General features: G+C 48.9%; 1 protein-coding gene across 1 annotated transcript in view; it reads left to right on the top strand.

Moving 5' to 3' along the window:
• SDK1 (sidekick cell adhesion molecule 1) overlaps positions 1 to 20,469 on the top strand; it is a 734,089-nt gene that overhangs the window by 445,664 nt on the left and 267,956 nt on the right. The window contains exon 5 of the mRNA XM_040229997.1: positions 428 to 561. Coding sequence (XP_040085931.1) covers positions 428 to 561 — 134 coding nt within the window. The remainder of the gene's footprint in view (positions 1 to 427; positions 562 to 20,469) is intronic.

Here is a 20,469-nt window from a genome sequence, read left to right as displayed (position 1 = left end):
GGGTTTGGGGTCCAGTGTGGTCAAATAGCACTGCCTGGAGGAGAGGCCAGCCCCTCCAGAGTTTCTTCTAACCCGTCTCATCATGAATTCCCAGAGGAACCTCTGAGTGTGACAAGCTCTGGGTGTGTCTGTTCCAAAGGCTGTCTTCCCACAACCAGGGGAGGTGGCGTCCGGGGCTCCCAGACCCCTGCCCAGCAGGAGCGAGTGCATCGTTGGACCTGAGGAGGCTCGGCCTCTGCCTCATTCCTCAGGTCTGCCTGGGGATTCGTTTCTGTCCTTCCAGATCTCGTTTTAACCCAAAAAACAAAAAACAAAACAAAACCCAACTGTGGACATTCCTTTACAGTTGGCCTGGTGACTTAACGTGCTTTGCAAAGAAGTTCTGTGGATGGGCCTTGACCCTGTCCTTTCCTCTCCCCTGACGCAGAGCCATCACCCTGGAGAACCAGCTGGTGATCCTGGCAGCGGCAGCCAGCGATGCGGGGGCTTACTACGTGCAGGCGGTCAACGAGAGAAACGGGGAGAACAAGACCAGCCCGCCCATGCTCCTGAGTATAGCCAGTGAGTGCGCAGCCCGCTCGGCCACAGGGGCGGGGCGGGGTGGGGGGGGCGCCGCTGGGTGCAGGGGGCGCCGCAGCTCACGGGGCCGGGCGTCGTGCAGCAAGTCCCGCCCCTCTGGCTAGTGCTGTGGTTCAGCGTTGGTCCAGTGTCTATAGCTGCTTTCCTTAAAGTGACTGGCAGGAAATGTGAACCGGCCCAGTAATTCTAAATGCGAGATCTTATTTATTTGGGGGAACTTAAAGACCAAAAATTTGTTTGCTTTGGTACTCTGTTCATGTGTGTGTTTTTTTAGCAACAGAACATCTTTGGGCTTATAAGGAGTCATATCCATGAAACTTACATGGGACGAGATTAGGCCACAGGGTGTGTTCTTTTACTTTAATTAAAAAGAAACCTTTGAGAAAAAGCAGATATTAAGTTTTGTTACAATTAGGAGTGTATCTTAAGAATAAAAGCATGGATCATGAAGAAAATGCACACACGTCACAGTTAAATTTAAGGAAGTTTTAGTTTGAAGCAACTTAGTTTACATATTTGGCCTTCGAAAGAAGGCTCCAAAAATGGTCCTTGTAAGAGCTGCCTGCCAGAGAAGTGGGGAATGATTAGAAGCGAGAACCTGGAGCCGAAAGAGATCAAAGGTAAGTCTCAGAAGTGCCACCGATGTCTACAGCGAGAAGCTTCACGGTCGGCAAGGCCGGGGCTGTGCTGCTGAGAAAACACAGCTGGGAGACGGGCACGGAAGATTTCGGAATGCTATGCTCACGTCATAATGGAGTGAGTTAAGTGAATTTGTCTGTATAGTGAGAGATTCCATCTTTTTACAAAGCTCTGTGGAGGAATGGCTTCCCTTCAGGTGGTTTTGTGTCGTAGCTGAGCTCGACCGCAGCGTCTGCCTCTCCTGGTCCCCAGTGGTGTCGTTGCTTTAGGCCCAGCACAGTTTCTGGGAGAGTGTGGCCAGCACCGGGGTCAGGAGGCAGTGGGCATTAACCGAGTGTGCCCTCACCTGCCCTGCACGTGCCCAGCAAGTGCTCCCAGGGGGCCACCACCCTGTTGTCAGCACCGAAATTCCGAGGAGTTGAGTCCTCAGCTCCAGACCACAGGTGGTGCAGGTCTGGCCTTCAGCAGGGCCTCTTGGGGCTGTGGAGAGCTGTGTCCACTGATTCGACGTTGGGCTCACAACGTCCGGAGCAGGTTGCTCTGCTGTTTAAAGGACACTGTGAACCAAGAATCACATCAGTAAAAGAATGTGATTTATGAAGACTTTTCAATACTAATCGGAGAAGGCAATGGCACCCCACTCCAGTACTCTCGCCTGGAAAATCCCATGGACGGAGGAAAACTGGGTTATTAAATAGACTGTGATACTTTAGTTCTTTCCAACTTATATCATTAGAGCCATTTATTCTGTTTAGCAACTCTGATTCCACACTCAATTGTAACGTATGTACTAGGCTAATAAAAATAGGTCAGATTAGTAGAATTCTGAGTCAGAAACAAAAAAAGTTGACCTTAGTCTATTAGGAGAGGCAGGGAGCTGCACAGATATTCTGGCTAACTTGATGCCAGCCTCGCAAGTTATGAAACAGCCCACACCCAGTAGCCTCCTACAGGGCCAGAGAGTCAGCCAGTAGAGAGGGTGTGCGGGTCGCATAGTGACACAGTACCAAGCCTTAGGTAATTGGAATATGTAAATTTTTAAATAATTTCAGTGTCTAACCAAGAAGCATTTTGGAAGAAGCTCATAAATATTATAATTAACTGCCTTGCATTTTGTTCCCGTGTGTTTTTTATCTTTTGTTGGCACCAGGTAAAATGTGTAGAAGGTGAGATATAAGGAAGTGATGGTATGGACAGACTTACTTTAAATCTCAGGAGAAGACCTGCATTCTGTCTGCTTTTGTGTTCTTTGCTGTTTATGGGGACCAGATAGAACGTGACAAGTAAGGAAACTGAGGGGACAACCTTCTTTTAATTCTCGAGTGAACTGGCCTGTTGACGTATCAGGTTTCCCTAAAAGTTAAACGGCACCCAACTGTGCATTTTCTCACTGGAGTTCTATTTAGAAAACCTCTAAAGATCAGAAGTCTTGATAAATCTGCAGAAAACCCCAGAATTGCTTGTTTATTTATTTTTACTATTATTTATTTCTGTTTTAAAATTTTGGACCATGCTCGGCAGCTTGTGGGGTCTTCATTTCCTGACCAGAGATGGACCCCACGCACCCCGCAGTGGAAGAGTCCTAACCACTGGGCCTCCAGTGGACGGCCAGGGAAGTCCCCAGAAGCGACTGTTTGAATGTTTCTCCTCTCTGGACTGTGGGGAACACCGTGGGGATGGGGGGACTCCCTGCCAGCACCGTGTGACATACGGAGGGTGCACCACCTCCACTGGGTTTATTATGGAATTATAAATAAATGATGAGTAAAACTAAAATTATAGAAAAAATAAACTCCATACATTTATTATGGAACACTCTTGAAAGACCTGTTCACACAGACAGTAAGATGCAGTGTGTTCTTCAGACCTAGATATCTTTTTTTCTCTGATGTACGCTTCTTAAAAACACCAAACAAGATTGATGAAAAATTTTAGAAACTTGCCAGCCAGCATTTATGAAGAATCTAAAGATATTACAGCCAATTATCATTTAACGATGATAAATTTTCCCTTGGCATCAGGAGAATAAAGTAGGGAACCTTTCTGTAGCGAATCTGATCAAGGTGGTAGGCTACTGGCAATTAAATTCCTGGTGGTTTGCACTGTAATTAACTTAAAAGTGGAGAGAGCCACACAGCCCACCTCTTGTTTGCAGTCGTCGTACTAAACTGTTCCTGTTGCTGGGACAGCCTGGCGTCCAGCTAGAGCAGCTCCCAGGCCGGCCTTGCCTGGACCCACTCAAGTGAACGACCCCCTATCACCCGGCCGGCAGGAGGAGACGATGCGTTTCCCCACACGGCTGTGTGCTTCAGAGTAACCTCACCACCTTCTCAGTGGCTGAATATTTTGGCTATACGGGAAGCTTATGGGAAGCAAAAAGGTTGAGATTAAAAATAAAATTTTGAAGCAGCACGGCAATCCGAATGGCCGTGCAGCCCGACTGTGGTACCCCCGCTGCTCCCCGCCCTCCCCCTGTACGTGGTTAAGAGGGTAAGTCACTGCATCCTGCCAGGCGTTTCCTGCCTGCCGGGAAGGGGAGGGCGTATCTGGGCTGTCCACCACTGCTCCCGGGGAATGCCTGCCGCAATCTCGGGGTAGGTTCACTTTGAAGTTTTCATGTGACGTGAAGTCAGCAGATGTTAAGGACGTAGGTGGACCGCTGAAGCACCCTGCATGAATTTTTCATGGCTGACTCCCGCAGCTCAGGTGCATGCCAGGAAAAGAACGGACTGTGCTAGCCTGAGAGGACACGTCTCCGCTCAGGGCAAACCAGGCGAGCTCCATACACCTGGCAGCCCGCGCTCGGCTTCCCTTTGAAGATTTTACATCGAGCTAACTCGTGTGGATCAGATCTTCCAAACTGAATTAATCTGTGAATGAGAGCTTCTTTTTTAAAAAAAAAAGGGAAGACAGAGTTTAGATGAGACGAGTGATTAACCAATTATTGTTTAAACGTCATCATACGTGCCTTAGACACATCATCAGCTCTGACCTAATCTTCAGAATGTCCAGCATAATGAGGCTCTGCTGGGGACGAAGCTTAGATTAGGGAAGAAATGACTGCCTCTCTCCTTCCTACTTTTTTCACCTCTCTCGTTTTAATGTCTCCTCTTCAAACAACGCTTGCAGATAGGAGATCATTTCAACGGATCCTCCTTGAGGCTGGCAAACCCTTGCTTTTAGTTCTGAAGACCACTTAACATTCTTTTGTCCTCTATAATGCTAATTTAACTGCAAACCTCATATGCGGTTAGTAGTTGAAAGTGAATTCCTGAGGATAATGGCTGCGAACATTCGTCCAAGAGGACTGCCCTGTACAGCATGGCTTTTGCATGCCCGGATAAAATTCTGTCTTGCTTTCTTCATGCCTCTAACATCACAGGGAGAGAGGGGGCCTTTGAGCATACGCCTTTCACTTGTTCTTTGACATGGGCTAGATGCCCAAAGTGATAGGAACGATTTGAAATGTTTTTAGAAAGCAATCTGGAGGTAGTGTCCGGTTATAAATGACCAATTTCAGATCCAGCGATGACTTTATAGGTTACATGGTGCCTCACCGCCAGAATGTTCAGAAACATGGAAACAGGAAGCGTCCTTCACAGTGGAATTTGCTCGTTGAACTTGTGTGTGCTACGTCACTGCAGTTGTGTCTGGCTCTTAGTGACCCCCTGGGCTGCAGCCGGATGTGCGCACACTGAGCTGTGCTGTGGTGTGAGCGCGTATCGTCCCGAAAGGCGAGAAAGAAAGGTGAAGAAAACGGCATCATGAGCATCCTGCGAGTCCCGACGGCTTCATTCCATCTTCAGTCCGTGTCTCAGGACACAATATACGCTTGGTGAATGGAAACCCGTACTGTGCTTGGGCCTCCTGATAGTGTTCCGTTCTCCGGACAGGCTCTTCCACGTCTGAGTACAGAGGGCAGTTTGTCCTGGAATGTGGCTGGTGAAGAGCATGGGTGTCAGTGTGGCCAGCTGTGTTTCTGTGGCTCCTTTGCACGAGGCTTGTAACTCACATCTGTGACTTCCCCCCAGGTATACTTTGTCTACAGTTGTCTACCCTGTCAGAGTTAGTTTAGTTAAAAATACGCAAATACATAAATCCACCTACCAGGCAAAGGTGAAACCACGGCCCATTGGAAGGTTCTGAAAGCAAATGGGTATATGAAGGCATCTGCCCGCCTTGAAAATGAGAGTGTTTAGATCTGCCTTGGGGCAGCTTGCCTCGGTGTGTGGTGGGCCATCCCACTGGTAGACCCCCATCTGCATAATAGCACTGACGATTAGTTCTCTTCTTATGGTTCCAGTTCAAAAACACAAGTGAAAATGCCAGTTCTGGTGTATGTGTCCATGGTGGTTGGTGAGGTTTGGAATAAGCGTACACTGGGGATTCTCAACTGGACTTGAGAAATAAAGGTCCAAGTGATTAAAAATAACGAGGCTCTGATTCTCTCCCCACGTGCCCAAGACAAAACCAGGTTGGTTTTTTTGGTCATCTACTCGTTTTCTCTCCATTGAATTCCCACCTCTTCTCATCCCAAGCTGTCTTCCTTTTCCCCCTCTGTGACTTATTTCAGTCTAACTTCGTCCTTGGTAAATCCTGGGGTGTTGGGTCCAAGCATGAGTTGAAATTTGCCCTCAGCTTTCAAGCACATTTGGGGTGCCCAACATCTCCACTCTCCCAAAGCAATGCTCCTCACGTGGGCTACGATGCCCCCCAGGGCGCACAGAGACTCCCAGCAGGTGGGCAGCCTTGTGTGATTCTCAGGGCAGCTGTTTCCAGCTGCTTCTTCATCTTCTTTGTAAAGATCAGATCATCCTGGGGATTGATTCCCTGGTGGTCTGGTGGTTACGACTCGGTGTTCACGCTGCCTGGGTCCAGATTCGAACCCTGGCTGGGGAGCTAAGATCCCGCAAGCCGCAGCACGGCCGATGCTAACAGTTAAAAGTTAAAAATAAAACCCGGACCGTCCTGAGGATGCCCCAAGTGTCAGGGGCCTCTTCTCACCATTGTCTCTCTCCTATGGGCGTGTGTCGCACTCTTCCTGAATCTTTAGTGCAGGCGTCATCTGAGGGTACAAACTCCAGGTGCCAAACAAAGGGGCGATTCTAAATGTCGGTGTCAGAACTGAGAGTGAAGCACTCTAATAGCTGGGAAGTAAAGCCTTTTATAAATCAGGTGTTTTCAATTCCCTGCTGTCTACAAAATGAGGCAAAACCCAAAGGCCCTGTCAGCTGACACTTTACTATAAGTAATCTTCGGTGATCGATCGCCAAGTGACAGAAAGCCCGCTTGCTCTCAGTATGGGCAGGCATTTCCAGACCTGCAGTTTGGGGACTGCCCCGCTCTACTCAGTGAACAGCGAGTGGAAGGGGCGGTCACTTCAGGCCGTGTGTTCAAGAGCTAGCAGGCCACCTTCACACTCCCCCTCCCCTGCGAGGCCCACCATGGCGGGGCCACGTGGAGACGGTGGAGCTGCCGGCAGGGCAGGCTGAACCACCACATGGAAAGAACAGCCCTGGCGAGTCACCCCAGCTGCGTGAGCCTCAGTGTGAGTGGCAGAGGGCTTCCCAGGCGGCCCAGTGGTAAAGAATCTACCTGCCAAAGCAGGAGACACGGGTCCGACCCTGGGTCGGGAAGATCCCCTGAAGGAGGGCATGGCAACCCACTCCAGAATTCTTGCCTGGAGAATCCCAGGCTCCCACAGAGGAGGTCACGAAAGAGTCAGACATGACTTAGCGACTAAACAACAATCAGCGGAAAGCTTTGCGTGCTAAGCACTGAGATTGCAGTTTATTTGTTATTGGAACAAAAAGTAGTCTACATATCTGATAAATTGCTCTGTGACTTCTGGTATACTCAGAGGAATTTAAACAATTGAGAGATATTTCTAAGACAGAATTCCCTCCATTTTCCTCTACTTTTTTAGATGAGCGAAATTTCCCAGCAGTTATTTCTACAAAAGAGGAAAGTAGGGTTAGAATGAGGGTAAGCCTTGCTATCCATCCCATGCATGTCCTGTGATTTTTTCCTCTTGTGTATAATATTCATCAAAATTTGTTGAATACACATCAAAACATGTATTTGGGGGGGGGCATGCAAGTAATAATTGTAACAATAGCTCAATTTAGAGCATGAGGTTTTTTAAACTCCAGAAGCCTTTGTTTTCTGGGAAAGTTTTCATTTATATACATAGTTTTTCAGCGGTAGGGTGATCAATAAAATACTTTTAATCATTAAATACAATAAATTAGGATAAAATTCTGTTGGAAGAATATAATGGAAACACAAATTCAGAAAGGAAAATAGAAATGGAAAATTTCTGACTATTAAAAATTAGAGCTTGTTCATGAATTGTTTAAATGGTTGCTGATGTATATCAAATCCTTAGACCTACTCTATCAAATATTTAGGTTCCTTTGGATACATATAACAGAGTACTGCAATGGTTTATATTATTAAAATATGCTAGAGCATTAAAATATTAAAATACACCAGAAATTATATTCTTTACACTTCTTCAAATCTGTGTTTAAAAACTTTAGATGTCAGCTTATGCTATGGAAGTGACAACATAGTTTTTAAAAAGTTCTTTTAGGTGGTGTAACAGCAAAAGCTTTGCTAAGCTATATCAGATTTGGTGATAATTTATAAATAAGCTGCTGAGTGGCTCCTCAAGGGCACAGGTAGAAGGGAACTTGCTCCTTGAGATAAAGCTAGGTGTTTCACACACGCTTTCCTCCTAAAATGCACACCCACCCTGGGAGTTAATGATCCACCCATTTCAAAGCTGAGGGCGCTGAGGCCCTAAGAAGTTAGGCTGTTGATGGAAAGCACAAGAAGTTAAATGGAGAGTTGAGAATTCAAGTCAAGGTCTGTGTGACTCCCGAACACCCTAGTTTCTCCTCTAGGAGGGAGGCTGGGCCGGGCCCCTGGTGTCAGCTGTGACTGATGCGGGGAGCCCCAGGGAGAGGCTGCATGCGCGGGCAAAGGGGCCGCTCCCCGAGGCAGCACGCCCTGGTCTGGAGGTTCTCTGTCAGGAGCTCTTCCACACCTGGCCGCAGAGGAGGAGGCTGTGTTTTAAAAAGCGAGAGCTTCTGTTTTGACCCCAGAGCCACTTCCGCTAACCATTCAGTCCTGGTAAAGCCCGTGCGCTCTCTGTCCAGGTGCAGTGTGCAGCCTGGCCCTGTTTTGCAACCCGCTGAGGTCGGCTTGGGTGGCCTGGACTTAGACCCCACTCACCTGGACACAGGTGTGCTTACGGGTGTCGTGGGAGGTGATATGGAGCCAGTGCGGACCAGCGCGCATCAGGGCGATAAATCTCAGCATCTGATAGCTGAGTGGCGGTGTTTCCTTCCTAACACGTTGGACACCACGGGGGCTGTCAGGCAGGATGTGGTTGGTCTCAGTGCGTTTCCCACAGGCATGGTTTTGCTCCCCCACTTCCCAAGCGTTACTGTTGACCCACTAGGGTGCATTTTGCAGAGTGAGTTAATGAGGCGCCCCCCCAGGAGTGAGGAGAGTACATGGGGGAAGTCCATTCACCAAGCAGATCCTGACCAGCCGGATGCGGTAAATGAGCCATAGTATTCATTTACTTCTCCCAATTATAACATGGTTATTTAAGGGCACAAGTAAATTAGTCAGTGATTTGCCTAATCAGATTTTTTTTGACTCTTCCACAAAACTCAGCCTTAAGAATTTCTCCAAAACCCCTCTCCTCCGCCCCGTTACTAACCGTACCACTTCAGGTGATTATATTCAGATATGTGTTTATTTTTTGGCTGCACTGGGTCTTCATTGTTGCCCTCAGGCTTTCTCTAGTTACAGCCACTGGGAGCGACCCTTGGCTGCGGCTCAGGGGCTTCTCACTGAGGTGCGTTCTCTTGTTGCCGCACGTGGGTTCCCGGGCGCAGGCTCAGTGGCGCACGGGCTTAGCTGCTTCACAGCATGTGGGATCCTCCCAGACCAGGAATTGAACCTGTGTACCCTGAAGTTGCAGGTGGATTCTTATCCATTCTACCACCAGTTAAGTCCCTATAGCCAGATGTTTAAACACACGACTCTTGAGGCAGCTAGAGGACTGTCGATAGACGTACCCCTAATGACTTTTACCCTCGACTTTGGGGTCCAGTGTCTTAACCCTAGCCAACAGCCACATCCTAAATTTAGGTAACTGAGAATTGAAAAACATTCACTCTAGGCTCATAACATGCAAACATAACATTTCAAAACTTAAGAACATTTGGAGAGCAACTCAACATTATAACTCAATATTGTAACATTTTAACTTACTGTATACTTATGCAGTATCTTCCTAGTTGTGACCAAAGATAGGGAGTTTTTAGACTGCACAGACAAAGGGGCTGGAAAATTGAATTTTCTGTACAATCATTTATGATCTCTAACAGCTAGTCATTGTCCATCTTGTCTGGGGAAATCCCAGGCAAAATCATAGTTATCTGAGATGAGACCGCAGACCTAGTTGTTAGTTGTAGACGTGGTTTTCTCAGTTGTTGAATAAAAACGACGCACACTTCCCAGTACCATTTCTTTTTATGAATGAGTTCAATATTTGGAATCTGATAATTCAGAAACATCTGTTTAGCTTCTCTTCCTTAGGCCTTTTTGAGGTTTTCCAACTCCAGCTTGTAGATTACTCAGGTAGCAGAACTGTTTCCAGTTTATGGAGTCGTATTGAAAGTCCTTGATCTGGTTGTTGCCTTAAGTAGGCAGCCTGATGTTTGGTCATCTTCTGATAACAGCTCAGGTCTACCTCTACCGCTTAGGCATAATGTTTTATTACTGATCACAATAAATGATGTTCTTTTGGCTCTTACAGAAGGCAATTACAGCAGGTAATTAAAATTGTAGATCTTTACACGGTGGCTGAGAATATTAAATCAACTCTTAAGAAAATCAGGTAAAATGTTGTTAAAGAGAAAGGCCACTTAGCTGCTATGAAGACCATTACCAGATCCAAAGTGCCAGATTCCCCTGCTCTTCCAAGAACACTTTGTATCTGAGATGTAAAAAAGATGAAATTTATGTCATAAATAATAGGAGCCAGAAACTGATCTTAAGAAGTAGACTGTTTCTGTGTTCTAACCGGTGAGTCCTTCGCAGTGGTCTCTGCGGGTGATTCTTCATTATTTCAGACAATTATCCTGCCTGTACCCTCTCACCTCTCATGATCTTCAGGAATGTCCTGCTTGGCACAAAGTCAATCCCCACTCTCAGAGCCTCCTTAGCTCGCTATCTGGCAGAGCAGGGCGTCCGCAAGTGTAAGGAGCTGGCTTCTGATGGTCAGTGTAACTTGCTGTTGGCCCAGGAACGTCAGGCAAGTGTATCTTCTTAAGGTGGATTCCGAGGACTGCTATTTTCTGTAGTTTTATAGGATCACAGATATGTGAGCTCGGGATTTTCCAGTTCACCTTGGTTGCAGATGAGAATGGCCATCTGGGAGCCTGAGGGATGTACTGTGTGGTTTTCCCAGGGAGCAAGACACAAACAGAAACCCAGAAGAGCGAAAACTCTGGTGAAAGGGTGAGTGGCTTTCACTTTGGTCCCCAGCCTGGACCTGGGAGGAGTTAGAGCTTCAGATGGCGACCCAGTCAGCTGACCCCGCGAATGGGTTGTTCGTCTGTTTGCCTGTTCTGCTGATAATGGAGTTCGTTGAGCTGTATCCCAGCTGGAGTTAAATGACCCTCTCCCTGCAGCTCCCTTCACTTCCCGTGAAAGACTGTCCACACGCTAACCTCCCTCCCTATCAGGGTGCCGCTCAGTGAATGTATTGACTCAGACAGGCCTGAATCGCAGCAAGGCTTGCTCTCATTTGGGAGCGTTTGCAGCAATAATGTGCTCCAGAATTCAGCCTGCTCCCTTTCCATCCCTTCAGACTTTGGGAAGCACCCTGATTAGTCAGAGTGTCCTACGTGTGAAAACTATACAGACAGGCTGCCCTTTGGTTAATAACTCATTTAAGAAAGTTTCAGTGGTTTACTCAGGGAGACCAAACTCAATAGAGGAAAACATCCTCAGAAAAACTTATGCAAAAAAATGTTACCATCATAGAGTACAAAATGAATAGGCAATAGTTAGAGGGCCTCTCATTCCTTTGCTCATTTTCACCACAACATTAAAAGCATTGTGACGATAACCACGCTCTTACAAAGATGGAGGCAGGAGCTCTGCTCTCTTGAGTTCTGTCCCGGCGTTGACATCAGCTGGGTTGAATCTACCTCTGGAGTCTATACCTGAGGGACTGGGTGGTCACTGATGTGCCCCCACGGGCTTCGGTGCTGACTGGTTGGTGCCCCTACCCTGCTGTGCCCCCACGGGCTTCGGTGCTGACTGGTTGGTGCCCCTACCCTGCTGGCCTGATGGTCATTAGACATCTTGGATCCCTGGCCCGAAAGAACACTCAGGATGCACAGAGAAGCAGCTGGACCGTCACTGCGGGAGCAGCTGGCATCCTCTGCCGTCCCAGAGTCGCCCCGTGCTCAGCCCCGAACGCCTGAGGAGGAGCAGTCAGGAGCGCTGCAGGGTCGTCTCCGTGGCTTCTCATTTTTCTTCCAAAATGTATGACCCCCATTTGAGAACTTCAGACTTCCTCCCTGGTATTTTGTTCAGAAAGCGCTGAGCACCTAATATCTACCAGGCATTATACTTGACGCTGAGAAAACTGAATGAATGACTGAGACTCGTGGTTCTGAGGACGTCCCCAGCAGTCCAGAGAGGTTAAGACCCCACACTCCCAGTGCCAGGGCCATGAGTTCGATCTGATCAGGAAACTAAGATCCTACGTGCTGCCACATGTGGCCAAAACAAACAGGACCCACGCCCTTCCTGAGCGCACGCTCCTGAGGAGAGGCGGATCCGTGAGCACGTGTTGCGAGTACAGCTTGTTAAATGCCAAAGGGAGTGTTTCTCTTCCAGGGCCAGAGAAGCGCTGTGAGCAGAGCTCTGTCCTCTGTCTCCCGTTGATGGAGGGACGCAGCACCAGCCAGGTGGTTACGAGAGGACGTCTGGGGTCGGACTGTGCTCCCTGGGGCTGGGGACCACCAGACCTGCCGTCCTGGTGGCCGCTCCCCCTGCTTCAAACCCGCGTCTCCTGCACCTCCTCCCTCCAGGCGCACTGTCTTCTCTCCACCAGGACGTGCTTTCCACCAGGCCGGGAGGGGGTTGTCTGTTTCTCCGTGTGGGTCAAAGAATGCGTGGCAAGTAATAGGGACTCTGTAAAGACCTGTGAATGAGTGACACCAACCCACTCCCTGTCCTCACGCTTCACGCTGTGCAGTAGACCATTATCTGTACCCTCCTGCTGTTTCTTCCTCAACGTGCATCTATTTGGCTCTGTCGGGTCTTAGTTACGGCGCGCAGATGCTCTGCCGCCGTGTGGGATTGTCTGCTTCAGCTCGCAGGCTCTGCGGGTGTGGTGTGTGGGCCTAGCTGCCCCATGGCATGTGGGATCCTAGTTCCCTGACCAGCGATGGCACCCACGTGCCCTGCACTGCGAGGCCGACTCTTAGCCAGGGGACCGCCAGGGAAGTCCCTGTGCCCTCAGGCCCTTGGCTTCTGCCCCCTGTGGCTGCCCGGTGCCTTCTCACCGGCTGTCCTCTTGTCCTCCTCCAGCTCCTTGTCTCTGGGGGTCTCCAGCCCCTTTGGTTCCCTCCACTTCCACATGAGAGGCCTCTCTGTTGTCTCATCCTCGGGTGTGATGTTTTGTTTGTTTTCTGCTGCTCACTTCTCCTTGGAGGACTCACTGATTCTGTGACTATCACCTTCGGTCAAATGTTCTCTCCCAGTACTTCTCAGCATTCAGTCCTTGCTAAGTAGAGAGTTGGATGAATGATTTTAAGTCCATGATGACTCTAAAATCCTGATTACCTTCTAACTATTTAACTTCTTTGCTTGACTTAGTAAGGTGCCCTGACATGGAAGTCTTGCTCCCATGCACCTCCTCATTTATTGATTGTTTTCTGTTTAATGACTCCTTTTGGCCCTCTGGTCTCCGGCTTCCCTCTTTCTCTCTCGCTCGTCCAAGAGAAAAAGCGATCAGAAAGTTAGGCCCTGAGAACAGAATCTCTCGTGGTGCTGTTGGACACTGTCACTTGGAAATTAAATTAGCCTGTGTCCTACTTCCTGCCTCAAAGTCTGTTCTTCTCTTAAATTCCCTACAAAGTCACCTCACCTGCTTTCTGTGTTCCCAGCTCTCAGCTATCTCTGATCATGTAGTTAGATCCCAGGTTCTTCAGAATGCCCATCCATCCATCCATCCATCCATCCACTGTTTGCTTCACTCAACACACTTGAGTTCATTCAGTGCTTGGTAAGCGGCCGCTGGCCCCTGACGACATACTGGTATCCAGGCAGGCCAGATTCTGCCGTTAGAGCCTGCGCTGCTGGGAAGAGGGTCAAACCAGCACTTCCACCTGGGCATCCTAGGTTGGAGGCGGACGTTCCCCACACGTCCTGAGTGGGGACGTCTGCCCCTTCCTTTTCTAATCCTCCTGCTTTAAAAGGCAGGGTTGGAAAAGTGAAAGTGAAAGTCACTAGTCGTGTCCGACTTTTTGTGACCCAAAGGGCTATACAACCCATGGAATTCTCTTGGCCAGAATACTGGAGTGGGTAACCTTTCCCCTTTCCAGGGGGTCTTCCCAACCCAGGGATCAAACCCAGGTCTCCTGCATGGCAGGCAGATTCTTTCCTGTCTGAGCCACCAGAGCAGAATACTGGGGTAAGTAGCCTATTCCTCCTCTGGGAGACCTTCCCTGCCTAGGTCTGCACACATTGTAGACAGACTCATCAGCAGCTGAGCCACAGGGAAAGCCCGAGTACTGGGGTGGGTATCCTATCCAGGTCTTCCTGCCCCAGGAATCGAACCGGGCTCTCCTGCACTGCAGGCGAATTCTTTCCCAACTGAGCTATCAGGGAAGCCCTCCTGCTGGTAAGCATGAAGTTAATATGTGCGAGATGTGTGTTGAAGCAACCCTTTTTGTGAGAGGAGCTCACAGTGGTTCTTATTTGCATGACTATTAGTGTAGGCTTATATAGAGAAAACCAGAGAAGGCAACGGCACCCCACTCCAGTACTCTTGCCTGGAAAATCCCATGGACGGAGGAGCCTGGTGGGCTACAGTCCATGGGGTTGCTGAGAGTCGGACACAACTGAGCGACTTCACTTTCACTTTTCACTTTCATGCACTGGAGAAGGAAATGGCAACCCACTCCAGTGTTCTTGCCTGGAGAATCCCAGGGACGGGGGAGCCTGGTGGGCTGCCCTCTCTGGGGTCACACAGAGTCGGACACGACTGAAGTGACTTAGCAGCAGCAGCATATAAAGAAAACATGAAAAAAATTCAAGGGACAGATTACATTAGAGATAAATAGAAGAGATCAGTGGAATTTCAGCCTCCAAGCCGTCAGTATCACTTTTCCCAGGAGCGGGGTCCTTCTGCGAGCAGCGCTGACCAAGCCCTGTGGCGTGATACAGCGCCAGAGTGTCAGCCTGTAACTTAAGAGATGGATTGCTTTACAACTGGACCATTAGCATAGCCTCTTCATCTCTAAGCCGTCCAGTATGTGATCCTTAGCAACTGATTTTCCCATAACTCATGTGTTACATGCATGCCTCATGTACGTGTGCACAAAATGACTTAGATACACAAGTGAGAACTCTCATCCTGGCTGAGGCTGCCACAGCAAGACGCCACGGACAGAGCAGTGTAAACAGCACGTCCCAGAGCCAGGTGCAGGGTGCTTTCTGGTGAAACCTTTCTCCCTGCTTGCCGACAGCCGTGTCCTCTGTGCACCCGTCAGGGGAAGGAGGGAAGCGAGATGCCTGGCGTCGTTTCCTTTCTAATAAGGACACCAGTCCTATCAAATCGGGGCTGACCTCATTACCTCATTTTACCTTAATTCCCTCTGCAGAGGCTGGATCTCCGAAGCTAGTCACAAGGAGGGTTAGAGCTTCCACGTACGGATATTAGGGCTTTCCCAATGGTTCAGCAGGTAGAGAATCCACCTGTAGCGCAGCAGACGCAGGAGATGTGGGCTCAGTCCCTGGGTCGGGGAGATCCCTGGAGAAGGAAGTGGCAATCCTCTCCAGTACTCTTGCCTGGAGAATCCCCCGAACAGAGGAACCCAGCTGACGACAGTCCATGGGGTCGCAGAGTTGACACCACTGAGCACAGCCCAGCGCATATGGACTCTAGGGGAAGACCATTCTGTTCATAGCCACCCCCAATTTCTTCTACCTCCTGTAGCTTCTTTCCTGAGGTCTTAGATCAGGAGTCCAGACTTCCCATCTCTGGGATGTGTTTGCTCCTTGCCCGGGTCTCCTTTAGTCTACACAACACCCTAAAAACCCATGGACCAGTATTTAAGCATTGAGAGAAACTTTTCTGACCTCAGAAACTGTTTGACAAGTTGCCACCTCCCCCGGAGGAGTGGTCTCCGTAGCTGAGCACCTCCTCCTGAGGCAGAGGCTAGGGTCTTCCCAGGGAGCACACTGTTCTTTGGGGAAAACATTCCTGTGGAATGTTGAATGATCGCAGGTTTAAAGCTGCGAGATGGGCAGCTGTTTCAGAGTGAGAGAGAAGTCTCTTCGTTCTTGAGGAACTCGGGTGTTTGTGTTGACAGACCCCCTGTTTGGAGGGACATGTTTCTGAATCTCCCGCCACTGCTCTGGGACACCTGAGCTCTGACCCGTGGGTACTTTCTGTGATGATGGGGGTCCTCTCTACTTGAGCCGTGCAGTGTGGTGGTCAGTACCCGCAGGGCACTGTCGAGTACTCGAAATGTGACCAGAGTGTTTGAGCAAGTGGATCTTTACCTTTACTAATTTATTTTAATTTTAGTAACCGCGTGTGTCCAGGGGGTACATTAGACAGAACAGTCCTGTGAGAACACATAACACCCTGTATACCGAAGGGCTCCCGCTGAAGCCACCTGCACACCGCCTCTGCTCTCTGTGCGCTCCTGGGATTGTGTAGAGGTGGCGAGGGCTGTCGTGACCAGTGACACTCCGGCTCCAGCCCCCTTGCTGGTGTGAGTGGATCCACACCTGGGTTCACATGCCGAAGGTCTGCAGCCGCGGAGCAGCTTCCCCTGGGCGGGCTTCTGTTGGCAAAGACGGGTGGTCAGCCGCTCCTCTGGGGCAGCTGCGCTACACACCTCCAGGGTCTATAGTAATCTGTGTTAACAGCGCCCCGAAGAAGTGGTCAGCTCACAGCCAGTGTGGGGAACTTGGCAAGTGACTGAGGACCTCATTATAGTTCCTTGCAGAATATCTCATACGCCAAGTCTTGTGCTGGGCATTGGACAGTCAGGGAAGCCAAGGGTGTGAAGGTCATCTAATTAAACAGGTGATTAAAAGAAGTGTGTGAGCCTTAGTAGAGGGAAGCCCAGGTCACTATGGAAACCCCAAGGTGGACATCCAGCCCCATCTGGGGGACCCTGGGAAGGGGGCCCCTGAAGGACTGATGCTGACTGAGACCAAGGGTTGAGTAGGGAGTTCACCGGCTCAAGAGTCGGGGAGGAGGCCGCCCTGATAAGGGCACAGCAGTGCCTGGGGTCAACAGACCCTACTCTGTTCACGGCTGGAGCATACCAACTTCCCAGATGAGAAGCAGGCTCTGTCCAAGCAGAGGCCCAGAGAGGCCTGTTCAAGGAATGTGAACAGCCTTAAAAAATCCAGAAGGTTCCACCTGGACACTGAAGAGCTGGTGGCCCTGGACCCACGTGCCCTCAAGACAGCAGGGGGCCAGAGCGGCTGCCGCCCGAGCCTCGTGGGCAGTCCCGGTGGCCCCGGACAGCCGCCCTGGCAAGGACGCCAGCCAGGCGCCGGTTACCGTCCTTTTCATAGCGGTACGTCTTCTGCGGTGCCCGGTCTCTATCAGACAGAGGTGAGCGGAGGTCAGGCAGAGAAGCTGGGAGCGTCTCACAGTGCTCGGCAGGGTCGCTCCTGCTACCTGGCTGCTTGGTGCCCTCTGCTCTCCACTAACTGACGGAGTTCACCTCCATCTAGGACTCTCAGGTCGGGGCTCAGTTACTCCGGGGCCCTAGAGATGGATGGGTTTCCGGGAACCAGTTTCTACCCTGCGTTCACGCATGGACTGTCTCCCGGACTGATCTGCCCAAGGAACTGTCTGCAGCAAAGGAGCAGGGCGTCCCCTCCCTTTCTCAACTGCTTTTCTCCTACCGGTCAAGGGAAGAGGCTTCGTCCCACCAAAGGCTAGTCTTTCTTCTGTGCATTGCTCTGGACTGTCAAGCCCTCCACTTGTTGGACGAAGAATAATTTCAAACACTGGGGTCAGTGCTGAGAAAGCAGATGCCCTTAATAACTGGGTAAGACATCCTCTTGCAAGTTGGGCGGCTTACAGTTCTTAGCTTTCAACAGAATGGAAGGAGGACCTAGGTAAGCTGTCAGCCAACAGATCATGAGAAATAATGTTTGATGATAAATTACTGTGTGACTTTGGGCATAGCCATCAGAATAATGTTAAAGAAGTGACTGACATTGTTACAATGAAACTTCCATTCTCATCTACTTATTTATGAAAATAAGTTTTCTTGGTGCATACATTTATAAAAACAAAAAAAGGGAAGAAAATTGATGCTGAATGCTTTCTCATTTTAGCTGGAAGTAATATTCATCCATGAATACATGAACTAATTATAATTAAAAAGAGAACAGTCTCATTCATCTCATTAAGAGATGCATTTCCAGTAGAATTTTACTTTTTATATTCAGTATTTTTCAAAATTTATAATGGTATATGTTGGTTTGATTTATTAAATATTAATAATAATTATAATGGATAACCAACCTAGAAATTTTTTTAACATATAGAGTTTTAGAATTAGAGGAATTTGAAGAAAATGAAATATCTCTCCTTTCTTATGTAGAGAAGTGTGATGTAATGATAAAAGACTTTCAAACATAAAACATACTACAATGAATAGAATTCTGTCATGGATTGAAGGAGAAAAAAGAATGACATAAAATTTCTAGACATTAAAAGGAGAGTTTTAAATGAATGAAGGCTGGCATCATTTCACAAAGGAATCTAGGTCCCTTTTAGGTGCATGTGAAAGAGTGATTTATTAAAGAAGGTTTATTTAAAATACACTAGAAATTAAGTGTTGTTATTCAGTTGCTTAGTCATGTCCGACTCTTTGCGACCCCATGGACTGCAGCACGCCAGGCTTCCCTGTCCTTCACCATCTCCCGGATTCAATGTAACCATTTAAAATGTAAGCTTAAAAGATGTGAAAAGGGATACAGGGGATATAGTTTCTCAAAATTCCCGTATGGTTGATATGGGCATAAATCTGTGGAGCCCATGTTCAGTGAAAGTGGTAGTGAGAGGTCTGTGCTTAGTTTGGAAACGAAAGTTGAGACAGGGAAAGAGGTGGGGCAGGGGGTGTGGAGCTGAGGACCGCTGACTGCCCTCCTGCAGGGCCCGGACAGTGGAAATGGGAGGTCCACTGGCAAAGGAGAGGTCACAGGAGACTTAGAAGTGCTGGGCCAATGTATTTAACAATATCATAGGGAAAGGGACAGGATGGAATAAAAGCATCATTAAGTATATGACACTCTCCTTAACCCTGAACACTCAAGAAAGTTACTGGGCTGCATGGATCTGGACCGCTCTGAGCCTCCAGTTAGTGCAGGGAGATGGCTTGGAGCTCAAGACCGGAAAGGACAGCTTAGTGAGAGACTTGCTGCCGAAACTGTCATCCCAAGCTTCACTCGTCTCCAAACCTGTGGCCACCCATTCTGCTGCGGGCCCTGGATGCATAAGTGGGGAAAGTCACCTAGACACTTTGAGGAAGGTCTCAATCACCTCCCCGGCCCAGACCAGCAGCCCAGTCCAGCTGACATGCCAGCCGAGGGCGAGGAACTCACCCTTCCTTGCTCCCTTTGCGTCACTGGAATCGACTCCCTGACAGCCTGACAACAAGGCATCCAGGTCTGCATGGCAAATAGAGCATGGTGTCAGCACGCCAGGAAATGGCCACGGCATTTGTGGAGGCTCAGGAGAGAGCACGCGGCAGCAAGGAGAGGAGGGGGCCCGCCCGCGCTCCCTGGGGCGGGGCGCCTTGAGTGCCGGCAGAAGCCCCTCCCCAGTCACTGAGCAGCAGGGAGCACCGGTCCAGCCAGCAGCCACCTGTGGGGCCGATCATGGAGGGGCTTGTGCAGACTGGCGCCTCCCTGGGCTCTCGACTTCCAGGCGCTGGCTTAGCATGGGGCCTGGTGCCAGCCCAGACGGGAGGACAGACTCGCTCTCCTTGACTGTGTTGACTTCAGGATTCTGCAGAGCGTGGGCTCACCTTGCTTTGTCTTCTGGACCAAGCTGAATACCCTGGCTTCAAATTGTCTTCTCTTTGACTACAGATGGGATATGATTTATTAACTTTGTCTCTAGCAATTTTTAAAAAGGAACTTTTATTGTGGAAAAGAAATTGTTAAAATTTTATCACCTGCAAAATAGAACTTGTCTCTTTCTTCTCCAAATTAGCTAAAATTGATGATATTCCTTCAATAGTTTTCATTCATTTTTTAGCACATCTGATTTTTTTAAATTCATAATGCTTTTGATGAAAATTAATTAGTTTCTTTTAGAACTGAAACAATATTATCATAGGCACTCAGACATTGTTATACAAAAAGGCCTTATTATAAAGCCTGGCTTCCACTCTGAAGGTTTGACTCTATTTCATAGAGAACCCAGCCAGCTCACGATGAAACTGCAGAGGCTTTCTGGTTTTTTCACTGCTGAGGATTTGGGCCTCAGTCTTTCCATCTGTAAAATGAGGAGTCTGAACCCTGTGAAGTCTAAACTTCTGTTTTATGAGCCCAACAAAACTAAATAAACTTTTATAGACTAGATGTGGGAAGAAGATATACAAAGGGTTCTGTGACTATTATGCTGATTAAACATTTTCTCAGCCCTGTAAAGAATACCAATCAAAAGCTGACTGGTGCAGCTTTAGGACTTTTCCCTGGGGCGGGGGGACCCTCAAACAGGGCCAAGGGATGGGAGGAGGGGAGCGGGCTCCATCAGGGCTCAGGCCCTAAACTGCAGGGCCTGGGACTTGCTGACCTGGCTCTCAGGGGACACTGGAGCTTGGCGTCTGCACCTTTGCTGATCTTCCCCAGATAAACGGCTTCCTACAACTTACTCTCTTTTGCAACACAACACTGTGAAACCAAACTTCAGCTAACCCAGGGGAAAATCCACATTTT

The sequence above is a fragment of the Oryx dammah genome, unplaced genomic scaffold, assembly GCF_014754425.2.
Source record: "Oryx dammah isolate SB20612 unplaced genomic scaffold, SCBI_Odam_1.1 HiC_scaffold_2, whole genome shotgun sequence".
NCBI classification, from domain to species: domain Eukaryota; kingdom Metazoa; phylum Chordata; class Mammalia; order Artiodactyla; family Bovidae; genus Oryx; species Oryx dammah.
The sequence above is the reverse complement of the archived record's forward strand: the minus strand, read 5'-3'. Positions and strand labels throughout refer to the sequence as shown.